The sequence below is a fragment of the Corvus cornix genome, chromosome 7 (genome assembly GCF_000738735.6).
Source record: "Corvus cornix cornix isolate S_Up_H32 chromosome 7, ASM73873v5, whole genome shotgun sequence".
NCBI classification, from domain to species: Eukaryota; Metazoa; Chordata; class Aves; order Passeriformes; family Corvidae; genus Corvus; species Corvus cornix.
The window spans coordinates 37,082,152-37,097,833 of record NC_046337.1 but is presented as its reverse complement, the minus strand read 5'-3'; the positions used below and the strand labels follow the sequence as shown (position 1 = coordinate 37,097,833).

Genomic DNA, 15,682 nt, shown 5'->3' with positions numbered 1-15,682 from the left:
GCAGCACCTTGTGATTATAATATTTTTTTCCTGTATTAAACAGATATTGCTTTTCCTGTAGCTCAGAGTGAGGGATCACTTTTACTGACAGGCTTCAAAGTGCTCTGGTAGCATTTTCAGTCAGGTGCTTGAGAGTGGAGAATGATTCCATGGAACTTTCTAAATGAAAGCATACAACAGCTTGTCACCGCAGCTCTGAAATTTTTTTCTCAGCGTGTTGTTTCCCCCTTCTATCACTGTTCACTGAACAGTGAGCAAAAAGCAGCAGCAGTTTTCCTGCAGTAGTTTTCCTGCTGTGCACAGCTTTGCCAGCCCGTGTTCTCATTTGTTACCATGTTGGTGATACAGTCACAGGCAGGGAAATACTTAAACACAGTGTGTGACTATTTGTCTCTGTAGTTATTTTAAGATTTTACTGTATCTGAATGAAGTTTGCTGTTTGTTTATTTTTCTTTAACGTTTTTCATGTTATCCCCACTGGTAATTATCTGCTGTCCTTGCAGTTACTACAGATATGCAAATACGTTGTTTAATATTAAACCATCCTCACATAAAGTACAGATCTTAAGACTACTGAGAGCAAACATCAGATATTTCTGTACAGATCGGGGTAAGTCTTGTGCCTGAGTTCTCAGCGTGTTTTGGCAGAGCTGGGCCAATTTAATATGAATTGCAGGAGTTTTGTTATTTTTCTTTTTTAAATTAAGAAGCTACGAGTGAAAAGCAATTATTTCTAAATCTGGAACAGACTCAGAATGCAGTAGTATTTATCTGAAGGCTTTCTAAGGCAAGGCAGGCAAAACAAGAGGAGAGGGCACATTTTGCTATGGTGAGAAGATGATGGCTCATCCTGGGTCTCTCCCTTCTTTTGGAGGCTCAGGCAGCAACACAAGCAGTTGGAGTTCAGCCCGAGCACACAGAGTTGTGAAATATCCTGAGCTGGAAGGGACCCACAGGGATCACTGAGTCCAGCTCCCGGCCCTGCACAGACACCCCAACAATCCCACCCTGTGCATCCCTGGGAGCAGTGTCCAAACACTCCTGGGGCTCTGGCAGCCTTGGGGTCGTGCCCATTCCCTGGGGAGTCTGGTCAGTTCCCCAGCACCCGCTGGGGGAAGAACCTTTCTCTGATATCCAGCCTGATCCTCCCCTGGCACAGCTCCAGCCGTTCCCTGGGTCCTGTCTGTGGCCACAAAGAGCAGAGGTGGGAGCTGCCCCAGGGGAGGAAGATGCAGGCCATGATGAGCTCTCCCCTCAGTCTCCTGAGCTCCCCCCTCTTCATTTGGACAATCTCTAACAGCTTAATATTGTTCTTATATTGTGGCACCCAAAAGTGCCCCAGCACTCAAGGCAAGGCTGCCCCAGCCCAGAGCAGAGTGGGACAATGCCCTCCCGGGCCTGGCTGGCCATGCTGGGCCTGATCCCCCGGGACAGGGATGTCCCTCCTGGCTCCAGGGCACTGCTGACTCGGATCCAACTGGCCACTGACCAGGATCCCCATGTCCCTGCTGCTCTCCAGCCTCTCATTCCCCAGTGTGTCCATACACCCAGGTCATACATGCAGTGCTCAGGTCATACATCAATGCCCAGTTGTGAACACCTTTGACCATTGACAGAAGCTCATCATGTTCTCACCAGCAATGAAATGAAGATATTGACAGACCTAACTTTGATGGAGGCACTTGCGAAGCTTTGCCTTCTCTGTATCTGAAGGTTTAGGGTAGGTTGTATCCTAGCCCTGCCTCTGACAGTCTGGATGTGCTTTGGGCCCCTCTGGAGTGAGGATTTGCTGCAGTGCTAACTTGCATTTCTGGGACTGATAAGTTTGTTTAGGCAGTGACGTTTGGCATAGCACTCATTCCTGAGAGAAGATTCTTCTCACAAACCCTCTTCAGACCTGACAAATTTCAGCAGTGGTTTTCCCCTGCTGACTGTGAAAGGCTTGTTGCTAATTGCTAGAGTTAAGGTGGCTCTCGTTGGAGAAACAGCAGGAGCTCTGTTACTGCCTGCCCCAGCCCAGCTGATCAGACTGGTAAGATGGGGGTTGTAGGAGGGGTTGTACTGACTGCAGTACCTCTTTTCTGCTTTTTAATTCCAGATTTTGTAGATACCATCCCGTGTTCAGCTCTAGCCTAACAACTTTCCTCTGCTGTGGGCCATATTTCTATTTCAAGCTGCACTGTGCTGCTTTAAGGGCAGGAAATGATCTTAATTTGATTTGTCACCAAAAAACCCCCTTGCTTTCGTGAGGAAGTTGAGCTAAGTGCAAGATCTGAGCTGGACCTGGGCAGTGACAGCCACGTGCTGAACACTGAAGTTGTTCTGATACCTGAGCTTGGGACAGACAGAAGAGTTCCAGGCTTGTTCAGGAGCCTGGAAGCTGGAAACTGTGCCTCAGTCCTGATCTTTGTTGATTATAAGAGCCCTTTACTTGCAGTAGGTGTTTGTTTGGTGGGATGCTCTGTGGTAGTGCTGCAGAGATTCATCTTGGCCTGGACACTCCACTGGTGGCAAAGAGCTTCAAGGGTTAACCCTTTTAATCTATGGAAAACAGGCACTTTATCCATATAAAGGCTTGTGGGGTGGCTTTGCTCGTGTTATGTTTCCAGCTGTGGTGAGCTCTGATACTGCTGACATTTTTGTAATGTGCCTCTGGATTTATTCCGAAATCACTGTCAGAAGAGGCTGAACTCTGATCCCACTGCACTTATTTTGCAGAGACCAGCCAAAACAAAGATGTGCGTGCTGGAGTTCCTCGGAAAATTACTTCCTTTTCCTGCTTTTTTACGCACTAAAGTACAAATTGCCCCAGTTGTTGGTGAAGAGGAAGATAATCTGTGATTAGAGACAGACCCATACCCTTGTGCAGATAATCTGTGATTAGAGACAGACCCATACCCTTGTGCAAATGAAAAGTAGTAGTATTGTGTAAATTAAAGGTACCATTAGGTGAATCCCTTTTTAAATCTCCTTTACCGACAAGTATTCTGTCAGTCCTTTATATTTGTGTGTGGAAAAGTCCCAAAGCCAGGATATTTTTATGAAGGGCTGTGCTGAGTACTGTGAAGGTGGAGAAGTTCTTTTCAGCCTATTTAATAATAGCAGTATTCTTGATTGAATGCTAATACAGAAGGTAAGTGTTTTGGGCAAGAATTCTGTACAACATCAAATAAAAATAAACATTTCTCTCCTGACCTTTCAGTGTTTCATTTATTGCTGAATCAACTGCCAGAGGGGGACTGGCAGAAGGCTGGAAACCTGGAGTTCCCTCTAGTGGCTGATTCCTTTAGGAAAAGTTTATATTTTTAAAGGAGTGATACTGTGAATACATTTATCCAAACACGAGCAGGATGAAAGCTGAATAAAATATTAACCTAAGATTAGGCTTCTCTCTTTCTACAAGACAGATTTTGGCTTATCACTGCCATGCAACCATAAAATTAAATGCTGCTGGTTTCCGACTGGTTTTTTGCTGAGAAAAGTGTCGTGTAGCAGGAGGCATCTAGGTAATGTGGGGGTGTTATTTTGGTGTGAGGAACTGGCTTTTCTCAAAATTGTTTGAGTTTTTAAGTGTTAATACTTAAATAAATTGGTAGGGATAGTTACTGGTTTTGAGGAGAAACTGCTCTGAGTATGGCATTCATGGCACCGGATGGATGTGTGCAAGGGCATCACTAGGGAAAATGAAATCTGGTTGGTTTTCTTAACCATCTCAATTTTAGATGTTACTCAATAGCTTTCATTATTAAAGATTATGCCCCATTAGAGTTATTACTTAAGATAGTTTTGCAATAAAGGTGTAGCAGGCTTCATAGGTGTGGTTATGGGTGCTCTGAGTAGAAATACTCACTGTAGTCGTATCTCTCACCACCTTGTCTTCAGCATTCCCCTTTGTAAATGGAAGCTTTTATTTGACTCATGTGATGCATCATTAAAACAATATCAATATTTGCTCCCTTCTTTATTTTGCTAAAAACTGAGGTTGCACTTGGTTTCACAAAATAGAGGCCATTGTGCAAATGGCTGAAGGAAAATAAATATTTTTAGTTGTGCCCTGGAAGACTGATTTTGGAAAGGCTGTACACAGATTTCCAGAGGTAGATGTGTGTGTACACACTAATCTTTTGTCACATGCCACTACTGACACTGCCACAGCTGTCTTGATAAACAACAACACAGTGTTTGGCCGGGCTAGAAGGCTGCCAAACCCAGCACTTGGAGCTGTCTGGCATGAAAATAAAAAGCTCTTTGCACAACTCTTGTTCATTGGGTCTGAGTTTAAGTGTCTGCCTTCATTAATGACCCTCTCTTATTGCCTCCAAATTCAGAGATTTGAGGGAGTTTTCCCTAAATATTTTGTGTATTCAGTGTCTTTGCAAAGTTTAGATCTAGTGCTTTAAGTCTGGCTTATTTTACTTCAAAGCCTCAGACTTAAGTTTTCTTAATGCTAATTCGTAGGGAATTTTAGCTGTGAGATGCCAGTGTAAAAAGCTGATTTGTAACAGGTATCTCTCAGTTCTGGGATTATTTTTTTTAGTAGGGTAACATTGGTAGCATCAAAAATGATGAGTAGGATCATCCCCGTATTATTCTATATAATTCAAAGAAAAAAACCCCAACAACTGTACCAAATGTGTACTGATTAGAAAGAGATGTAGGTTTTTTGAGTGTGTTTTCAATGGAAATTATCAACTTAACCTCAATTATCCCCTGCCTTCCCCTGAATCAGGTCTGTCCTGATTGTTTTTCCAGTCATTTCAAAAACACTATTCCCTTTGGCAATTAGACTCTTCTTGGTGTGGGGAAGACATTCATTTTCTAGGAGTCTTTTGGGAAACCATCTTGACTGTGCTGAATGTTCCAAGAAGAATTCAGGACTTGTTGAGTTCTGCTGAGTTTTTCATTTCATTCAGTCCTTTTTACACTTAGTTCCATTTTAGATGGAGATATTCCGTAACTTTTAAACATTTAAGCTGTCTGCATCCATGATAATTTCCTGTCCTCCTAAATGCTACTTTCTCACTGTTTGGGTTTTTCTAGACTAGTTTTAGTGCAGGATCTCTCTTCTAAATTAGTAAATTGCAGGGAAGTACTGAAACCCTAAAAGAGCCGTTTATTTAGACTTTGGGCTGATCCCTGATGTTTGACTCAAGGATCAGTTTTGTAGTCTTGGATCTCTGTTTGAAGTTGCAGTCCCTGTTGTCTTGAGTGGGGAGTATTTACCACAGGTTGGAAGCTTTAGATTTCAAGTCTAACTTGGTATCTTGCTTTTTGGGAGGGGGAGGATGTGGTGGCATTTCTGGTATATTACTGCTTTCTCCTACCCTTTATTGACTCTATTAATGATTCCTTCTCAATCTCTCTTTTACAGATTGAGGAAAGGCCAGAAAAAGACTTTGAGAAGGTAAGAAGCATCTTATCAATTATTCTGACAATAGTGCATTCTTCATTCCTTTTGGTAGGTAGAGTTTGCCATGGGTGTACAGAAATCTCCTTTAAGATCCATTGTGGGGCAAAAATTTGAATTTTTGGAGCCTTCTGCTAAAGGATTTTTGAAGATGAACTTTTCAGCCCCTGCTGACTCAATGTTAAATAGGTGACCTTCAACAGCAGTTGGCTGAAACTGCTTTAGGCCAAGCCACACAAATACTGTGTGTGTTTATTAGATCTTGGTTATGAGACCTAAGTTATTTATGTAAAAATAAATAAATTATCATAATAAAAGAGGAGGCTACTACATTAACCCTGAGTACAGTTGAATAGTTCATGTGGCCACTGCTGCAGAGTAAATAAATATCCAGAAAGGAGAGGAGCTTCCAGAGCTTCCACAGAATGTATTATTACAAGTTTTGAAAATGCCTGGCAGGTTTATACTAGCCCCTAAAGACTTTGTCCAATTAAGAATTTATAGTTAAAGGCTAAATTATGCAAAATCCTATTGCAGTATTATTTAAATACTTCTGATCTGCATTTTCTCATTAGTTTCCTTTGTTAAATCTCGATTTTGATTTTTTTACTTAGTCTGATTTTAATCAAAACTGCATAATTTAGAAGTGCAAGGATTGGTGTAATGTGTGTATAAAAAAAAAATCTAAAACCCCGTGATTTGTCTGGAAAAGAAAGTTCTAAGCAGGTTTATCTGTGTGTGATCCTAGGGAGCACGAACTGTCTCAAGTTTATCAGCAGCTACCTTGGCTTCTCTGGGCGGGACTTCTTCACGGAGAGGCAGTGGGGACACGTCCATCTCAGCTGACACAGAGGCATCCATCAGGGAAATCAAGGTGAGAAGTAATTAAACCCAGGATAAACTATGGAATATCCTTCAGGCTCCTTTCCCAGGAAGAAGCTGGCAGTTGTGGCAGTGAATCGGGTGCTGTGAAGGAGGAGTGAACAGCTTTGTTGGTGATATCTCTCAGCTGTAAAAGGCACCTCCCATCCTGAAAAGGGAATGATAGGAGGATGGAGATAATACACTGCACTCCTGGAGAGGAGAGGAGAGAGCCTGTGACAGAAGATGATCATCAGTAGAGAAGGGCTGGGCTGTGATTGTTGGAGCCTTTGAACCTGGGTCTGCGCCTTGTCCTTAATGCTGAAGATTCTGTTTTTTCCAGCCAAGAAAGCAGAATTAGCACAAATTCCTAACCAAGAAATCTGCTTGTTTGGCAAGGCCTCAGCTTAGGATCAGAGCCCTTAACGTGTGTGGGAGAGGTGTTGAAAGGAGCACTTTGAGCGCTGCTTGTCCCTCCTGGCTGCATTATGCCCGTTAGCGTCCCTGGCATCACTGACCTTTCTCGCCGTCTCCCTCAGGACATCTATGAGTTAAAGGACCAGATTCAGGATGTAGAAGGCAAATACATGCAGGGGCTGAAAGAACTGAAGGTACTGGTGTGTGAGCATTAACCCTGGCCCCAGTGTGAGCCCCAGAGCTGCCCTTGCATGCTGTTCTCCTGGAGAGGTTGGGAACTGTGTGCAGAGTGTCTCATTAACTGGCAAAGTGTCTGTTCTGACCTGGGTTGGTTGTGGTGAGAAATGCTTCCAAGTGTTCACTGAAAGGTTGCTACTGCATGTTGTCTTTGCTGGTTTGAGGTGGTTATCATTTTATTAGCAAATTAAGATTATTTGGGTTTTTTTTAATATAGTTTCCTAACCCAGGAAACCTTCCAATATTGGGAGATGAAGTAGAACTCATCTCCTGCAGGACTAAAAACAAATCTGAGTTTAGAACCTTACATGTTTTTATTTTTATAAGGTCATGTGAGGAGTCATTTTGGTTTCATCTTTAGATGGCAGAAGATGCCCTTAAAGAATTCTTGCAACAAAACTCCATGTAACATAGCCTGTTACATGAAGAAGGAATGCTGAAGCATTCCATGAAGCCATAAATACATTTCGGTGTCACAACCAACTTGTACATCCATGTACCACCCTCTTCGTAAGTGAGCAGTGATGTGAGCTGTGGCTTTTTGGAAGAGGCAAATAGATAAATGCAACATTTGCCAGCATTAATTGCTGACTGTGTTATCAGCTCAACGCTGTGACAGATGAAGGTGTTGCCATCTTAAGTGAGTTTTCAATGGAAACAGAGTAGTTGAGCCATTTTTTGGTAAAATTTGGGGTTTTTTCCTGGTCAGTGAGTTAGCAGATGGAGCAAAATAATCACTCTGCTAAAAGATTTAGGTAGTTTTTCAATCCATGCCCCTTAGACTGCCTTTTGGGGTGATTTGGACCTAAGCTGCACTGTTTGATGCTAAGAAACCAAAACGTGGCATGCTGAAGGAGTAGAGCAGAACTTCCTTAACTTTTTCCTGGCACATACTTCCTTTCCAGCTTCTTTCTGAGCTTTCCAAATCCTGGTGGCTTTCCTGTCCTTGGTATTTCCAGTCTGGAGCTGGAAAGTGCACCAAAGCACGGTTAAGCATTTGGAACTGGACAAATTGATGTCCTCCAAGACAAATCATCTCACTTGTTAATAGAAATGTCAATTAAACTGATCTAGATTTTGCCAATATCATCCTTAGTTCTGTTTATTGGCTGAAAAAGGAAGTATATGAAACTCACCCGTACTTCAGTTGAAATAATTAAAATTACACAAGTTCCAAGAGAACGTATTTGATCTGTAAACTAAAATGTTGACATGTGTGTCCTCCTTGTTTGCACATTTACACCGCTTTGTTTGTATAACTCTTTGTTTATATAACTCTTTTATTTCTGTATTAAAATCAAGTAGCGCAAAGTTTGCCTGCAGAAATGAAAAGTTATGCTGATCTTTATTTTACCAACATTTGTTGTTATAAATATCTCAGAGTCTCATATTTGAATCAAGCTGGTAGAAGGGGTTTTCAAGACACTGGGAGTTGTATCTTAGAAAGTAATTTTGTAAAGAAGGGATGTGATTTAGGAAACCTAATGGGAGATCACACATCAGGTCACAAAAGCTGCAGCAGCTTTCTCTTTCACAGTGAATTCTAATCCCTGAGTCAGTATTTAAGGGTTCCCACACTGCAAGGATCCCTGAAATTAGTGTGAAGTGGCTGTCAGACTGCCTTAATTTCAGGCCTCAGATCTTAAGTGATCTTAGATCAAGGCCAGTTTACCTTTAAAAAAAAAAATCCCGACTTGTCATCTTCAGCAGCTGCTTTGAGCTGCCAATGTGCAGGGGCAGGGGGAGGAGGGAGAAGGAAGAAAACCGGGAAGGCAGAAGCTGAAGCAGCAGAGAACAGGAAGCATTTTATCCGTGCTGAGGTAAGGCTGCTTGGCTTGGAAGCACAAGTGTGGTGGGGACACGGGAGGTTTTCCTCACCTTGGGGGCAGCTGGGAAGCCTCCAGCACAGGATTAATGCTGCTTTCCATAGGCAAACTTAGTGAGCTTGTGGTTTGGGGCTTTATTTTCTCACTGAAGGTCTTGGTTGGCAAAGTGTCCTTCAGTGCTGACTCTGACCGGGTTTGCTTGTTCTCTGCAGGACTCTCTAGCTGAAGTTGAGGAGAAATACAAGAAGGCTATGGTGTCAAATGCTCAACTGGACAATGAGAAAACCAATTTCATGTACCAAGTGGACACCCTGAAGGATGCACTCTTAGAGTTAGAGGAGCAGCTGGCAGAATCCAGGAGGCAATATGAAGAGAAAAGTAAAGTATGTAAATAGCTCTGGCATGGGACATCACGGGGAGAGATTTGGAGGGGGGTAGAGATCTTTAGGAGGAGGCAGCTAAATTGTTATTCAAAATTTTGAACAAGTTGCTGGTTTAATTACTGCTAAGGCAAGTGGAATAGCAGCTTATTGTGTACTTGTGATCATACAAATGAGAATTTTCCCCAAGCCATTTCTGAGGAAGGGGAGAAATGTTCTAGCTGGTTGATATATTGATATTATCACATCTCCTTTTATATTCCATCTCTAAAGTTAATCTGGAGCTGTTTTACACGCAAAGATGTCTCCAGACAGCCTGTGGGAGAGTTGTGCAGTTCAGGCAGCTCCATGGTTAAGTGTTGAATTTAATTTTACATGAATTCAATTAGTGATTTGGTGTTAAATAAAAAAACTGGGGCTTATGTTTTCAGAATTGCCTTCTTGTAGCTTGGGGCATTTGACTACACCCCACTTCAAAACACAACTCCTGGAAGATACAGTGTGGTTTTTTCTTTTTATTTAAAAGTCCAGCTAACCTTCACTGCATGGCCGTGTGGGAAGAGTGAGTTAAATTCCCATCCGTTCATCTGTGCAGTCTGTAGGACTGGAGTGTCAAAGCTCTTCAGCCTGCTGCTCAGCTTATGAAATGGGCTAAATGATGCCACTTCTATATTTGGTGCAATAATAGCATCTTGGAAAAAGGACAAACTTGATAAAAATTGTACTCTTGTGGGATTGTGATTAGAGGGATATTCAAGAACCACATTGCAGTAAGCATTTTCTTTGTGTTTGGGCTTATTTTCCCCATTTTGATGGGATGCTATTTTTGATTAATAATAATCTTGTGAATATTCCATTATTCACAGGAATTTGAGAGGGAGAAGCACGCTCATAGCATATTGCAGTTTCAGTTCATGGAAATCAAAGAGGCTTTGAAGCAGAGAGAAGAAATGCTTGCAGTAAGTAACTTTTTTTTCTTCTTTTAATGGCTTCTTTGATTGGTACATTCCAGTTAGCAGTAGAGTGGAGAATGTGAGGTATGGAGAAATTTATTCACTATTCAAGTTTCTCACCAGAAGAAATATTAGTGTTTCAGGCCAAACAGGTTCAGAGCTGACTAATGCAAATAGTACTTTCCTAAGTATTATCTTATTCTTCCTAAGTATTGCATTTTGGACAGCTGTTTGTGGAGATGCAGAGGAAAATAACAGAACTGTATAACTTGTTTTAAGTCATGTTGTGGATAAGAAGATTGTCTTCAGGAGCACAGGTTCAGTTGGGATCTCAGAAACTGTGCATTGCAGATACTCATTTACTTTAGCACCTGACTTTTTTCATTCTTTGCCATCACTGCAATCTTGGCCTTCTTTGTTAACCTGTTACCTGCTTTCTGTCTTCTTGTTTTGCTCCTGCCCCTCAGGAAATCCAACAGCTGCAACAGAAACAGCAGAGCTATGTCAGGGAAATTTCCGATCTTCAGGAGACAATAGAGTGGAAGGACAAAAAAATAGGGGTAGGACTTGTCAACTCCTGAAATCTGTTCCAAGTGGCACTGTCATTCTCCACCTGGTCCTGCTTTTATAAAACCCCATGGATAAAACCCTCCTTAGTGCCTTTGCTTGGTGTGGCTGTCCTAAGATGTTGCCAGTGAAGTAGCAAATAGCAAGTTTTGTCTTTGGCCAGTATCTTAAAATCCAAGGAAAATCTAGCAGCTGGTCTGCTTTCAGACCAAGGGTAATTGATTTGCTGTGCTGCACCATTTGCATTTGCCATATGGAGAAAGGAAGTGCTATTTATAATGCAATTCCATCAGCACTGAATTTTCGCTTATTCAGATTTAATCTGCGGACTGAGCAGAAACGGGAGTGGGATAAAGAGGTAATAGAGCTATTTATAGGCTGTTGGGATGAAAGTCTCCCTTGCTTCTCATCCCTTCCCACCACCTCTTATCAAAGCCACATGGAAGCCCACTCTGGTTTTCTTTTCCAGCTGAACACTAAAAGGCTTCCTGTGAATAGAGCAGGAGAAAGAAATATGGCAGCTTGCCCATGTTGGTGATGTCCAAGAATTTGTAGCAGCTTGAAACTGAAAATTGTCTAATTTTTTTTTTTTTATTGTTCTACTTGTACTTATATAGAAATACTGGGAGGGGGGAGTTTGGTACCAAATATGCATTTGCACATGGTACATCCCAGACCAAGGATGACTTAATGGCAGTTTTCAAATTAATTAAAATGTAAAATAAAAAGGCTCCTGAAATCCAGTGGGTCTACTTCCATGCCCTTCTGTTAACATGTAGGAATGGCATGATGCCTTCAGTGTGCATGCTAAATCCATGTGGATATGGATTAGCTTGTCTAGCAGATAGGAATAAAAAATGGACCCTCATTTGAAGGATCTCTAATGAAGAATTTGGCTCTGAATGTCTTTGGCAGGAATTCTTGGTTATTGAATAAGCTGTGCCTTTCTTGGATTTGAAGTTTCTCTCTCTGTATGCAAACTTGGTCCTTGAATCTGTAAACTCAACCTTTGTCATCTGTGCCCCTTCCATCCACTGAATATCTTAAATCTGCTCATTCTTGTCTACATTTGCTTTTCATGGCCTTTACTTGTCTCCCTTCCTTTCTTCACATCTCCTCGCCCTCTGTCTGTGTTGGGAACTCAGGCACTAGAGAGGCAGAAAGATTTCTTTGATTCCATAAGGAGTGAGCGGGATGACCTTAGAGACGAAGTGGTTGTGCTGAAGGAGCAACTGAAGGTATGCAAGAGGGATAAAAGAAATTTATATTCATCTGCTGACCCTTTCCCCCTGTTACATCTGGGCAGAAAAATTAAGTCTAGTAGCAGTAACTCAATTTTCATGTTGCCTATAAATTGCCATTTCAGGGATTTTCTATATAAAGTCCTTTCCCCTACTATTGATTGAGAGTTCTTAGTGTAGACTGGAGTCTTAAGAAGTTGTTTTTGTAGGAGACACTTCTCTGAGGAACATCTTACGCAGCAGATTTATGTTTAAAAACAAAAAAAAAGAGCTGGGATCACATGCTTTCTGTCAGGATGGCTGAACTGAGAACTGCAGTATCTGTTCTCCTTCCTGACTTCCAGCCATGTTTAATGGAATGATTGAAGCAATTGTTTATTCAGAGTATCACGGACAAGAGCACTTGACGATCCTTCCCTTTCCGAGCAGCAGGCTCTAAAGCATTGTTTTTGCTTCCCACAGAAACATGGAATAATCCCAGACTCTGATACAGCCACCAACGGGGAGACATCAGACATTCTGGGTAACGAAGGACACTTGGATTCTTCCCGAACTGTTCCAGGCACAACTCAGGCATTAAAGACAGGAGGGGAGGGGATGCTAGGTAAGTGCTGTGTGTCCTTTCAGCCCCTCCTGCCTGTCTGTCCTTCATTCATCCACCTTTGCTTGGATGGGGCAGTTGTTAATGGGACAATTAACACACCACGAAGCATGCTCCTTGTCGAATCACCCCCTGTGCATCTTCCTGCTTCATGTTGATTATCACTCCCAGCGTGTCCCTGCAGTCTCCTCCAGGGGCAAAATTCACTTCTCCTTCAAGGTGACAAAGGATGGGAATACAAATAGGACATTACAGATAAGTAGCAATCATTCCCATCGCCATTTAAACCCCGAATAGGAAAATTGTCCCAGGATAATCCTACTGTTGCTCAGTATTTTGCAGCACATACCTTAAATAATCAGGAAGAAAAGGCGTTTTAGGTTTCTATAAAGAACTTGTATGTGGTTCATTTCTATCCCTGAGAACTGTGTCTGCTTGAACAGCAATGCTGGGCTCTGCCAAAGCACACCAAAGGATAAATTCTTTGCTCCTGGTATCCTGTGGTACTGAACAGTTAAAATTAACACTTCTGCGTTTTTACTCGTTACATTAACACTTAAATTCAAAGGATATAGTTGATGTGGATAGCATTAGGAAGGAGAAATCTGGTTGGCAAAACCTCTTCTATGTGGTGAATGGCCATTTAGAGAACTATTGTACTAGTGTAAGGAAAGGAGGAAATACTTCTAGTTTGTTGGCTTTTTGATCTAAATGAACACACTAATAAATAGCAGCAGGCAGCCAATTGTTGCAAGTGCAAGTTCTCTTGCTTTGAGCTTTTGGCTGCTTCTTCCTCACTCAGTTTCTGTGTGGAAACAATGTGGAACACCAAAAACCAAGGTAAGGGTGTATTTTTAAATGTAATGTGTTTTCCGTATCTCCTAATTCTGGTGGGTTTTTTTCAGAAGAGGTACAGCATAGACTCAAAAACTAACTAACAACAAACACTATTGTTTTAATATCTGTTGCTTGTAAATACAAATTGAAGGAAAACTGTTACAACAAAAATAACCTTCAAAAAACCACAGAAGTCCCCACCCCTTTGGGTGGCTGAAATAAGGGGCACAGATTACCTTAGCTTTGATCTGTGCTGGGAGGTCTGAACAGGCAAACCATTTGCTTGCCAATCAGATTTTACATTCAGTGTCTGTCATGTGCACTGATGATGCCTGTTGGAGATTTTAAAAGCAGAATATGACTGAATAATCCTTCAGTATTCCATTGTAATGGCATCAGACTCCTGCATGAATAGAGAGGTATCAGGGTTGAAGTTGCAGAGAATATTGCTGAGGAAAAACAGTCCTTAGAGGTACATCTGCAAGTATTGCTGTTAAATTGCACTGCTTCAGCCAGTTGTTCTCCTCTACGAAAGCTGTCCTTCCCACAGCCAAGAGCATAAATCTCCTCCTTTACAAAAACACGAGCCAGCACCAGAGACTTCTTGCTTTGAGAGGGTGGTGGTGAGTTTCACTGATCAAACCCCCTGGATCCTTACTAATTCAATCGCTGCTTTGCCTCACATAATTGGCAAAAGCTGATCTTTTATTAACCTGTTCTTCTCATTCTGTCTTTCGGGTTTTAAGTGGGGAGATGTGCTGTGGTGTGGCCCCCTCAACTTTCTCAATGGTCTTTTAGGCAAAGCCAATGAAGTGGAGATGAAAAATGAGATTTTGGAGGATGTGGGGAAAAGAGAAATCTTGCAGAATACTGAGCATGAGGAACACAAAGAGGAGTCTGAGGAGGAGGAAGTACAGACATTGCATGCTGCTGAAAATGCAAAGGCAGAACAAATGGTTGAAGAACGGGACACCCTGCCAACAGTGATGTTACCAGAGAGTAGGTTTGCAGAGCCAGCTCAAAGCCTCACAGAACCTGTGTCAGGGAGCACTTCTTCAAATAGTGATAGTGACACAGATGGCTTGAGAAAGGTCACAGAGTCCCTGGGCACAGCAGTCCAGCAGCCTGAGAGTACAGAGGCTGAACACCATGACTTGAGTACAAGGACAGACGAGAACTCGGAGCTGGGCTCTCTGCAAGACCACCAGATTTTTGAGACTCCTCAGGAAATGCTTTGTGACTCAGGTACAGAGCAGGACCTGGGAGAAGCCACACTCAAGCAGGAAGAACAAGAGGATCTTAAAAGCAGCCATGCCCTGAGTGATAATGAAATGGATGAAGAATCTGACAGTACAAGTGAGAGCAGTGAGTTGGTTTCTAACCAGGCAGGGCTACCTGAGGGAGCAGTGGCAGGCTTGCTTAGGGAAGAGGGAAATGTGGAGAGTTCCACTCCAGAGGAGCCCCAGCACTCAGAAGAAAGTGCTGACAACAAGGTTGCAAATGAGGAAAAGTTTGTTGACTGCACTGATGGAAGAAGTGATAAAACAGCAGGTGACAGAACTGAAGAAGATGAGGTTGAGAACACAGTTCAGGGTCAGCCAAGGGAGACTGAGTCTGTGGGTTTAGAGGGGACAGAGTCACATGAAAGGGATGTCCCAGCAGAGTCACTTGAAAAGGAAGGCGGAGAACATCAGGCATTCATCCAACCAGCTTCTTCAGAGGACAGTCCTTCAGCATCACCAGAGGAACCAAGTACAGAAGGTAAAACTGAAGATGAAAGTTCTACAGCTGAGAAGGATGGACAGAAGGAAGAATTAATGGAAGAGCTGGAGGAGTGTTCAGGTTCTACTGAAACAGGCGAGCAAGGTGTGGCATCTGTGGAGGCAGGAGACTGCATTCCTGAGGGAAAGGGAAGTGAGCTGCAGCAGGCACAGCCAGGCACGGAGCTTGTGAGAGAGGTGACCATTCCAGAAACCCATTTAGACCTGAGTCCTTTAGATGAGAAAATTAACGAGTCAGAATCAGATACAGGGGATGAGGCTGGGGAAGGAAAGGAAAGTAGGACCGAATGTGTAGAAGATTTGAATCCAAAGGTAGAAATTCAAACAAGTCAGTGTAGTGAAGAAACAGCAGGTGGTACAGAAGGAGAGAAAAACGTTCCTTTAGAAGGTGAAGTGCAGAAGGTGGTTAAACAGGTAGAAGGTGAATCTGAAGAGGAGTCAGCTGTAGGTGTTACTGTAACTACTGAAAGCAAAGCCAGTAAAGAAATACGGAAAGAAAATGAGCAAGAGGTAGAGCTTGCAGACCACCCTGGTGGGGAATTTGCTTCTGAGGAAGGTGCAAATAACTCCCTGG

General features: G+C 42.5%; 1 protein-coding gene across 18 annotated transcripts in view; it reads left to right on the top strand.

Annotated features, from left to right (window-relative positions):
* The window catches only part of LRRFIP1 (LRR binding FLII interacting protein 1), a 103,288-nt gene that overhangs the window by 74,383 nt on the left and 13,223 nt on the right, over positions 1-15,682 (top strand). For 10 of the 18 annotated variants that reach the window (XM_039554572.1, XM_039554569.1, XM_039554571.1 and 7 more), the window contains 8 exons: positions 5,372-5,404; positions 6,156-6,281; positions 8,961-9,131; positions 9,995-10,087; positions 10,549-10,641; positions 11,794-11,886; positions 12,352-12,493; positions 14,126-15,664. In XM_039554572.1, coding sequence (XP_039410506.1) covers positions 5,372-5,404; positions 6,156-6,281; positions 8,961-9,131; positions 9,995-10,087; positions 10,549-10,641; positions 11,794-11,886; positions 12,352-12,493; positions 14,126-15,664 — 2,290 coding nt within the window. Of the gene's footprint in view, positions 1-5,371; positions 5,405-6,155; positions 6,282-6,807; positions 6,880-8,960; positions 9,132-9,994; positions 10,088-10,548; positions 10,642-11,793; positions 11,887-12,351; positions 12,494-14,125; positions 15,665-15,682 lie in introns of all 18 variants that reach the window. The other 8 variants (XR_005602271.1, XM_039554577.1, XM_039554579.1 and 5 more) reach the window with 4 other exon arrangements.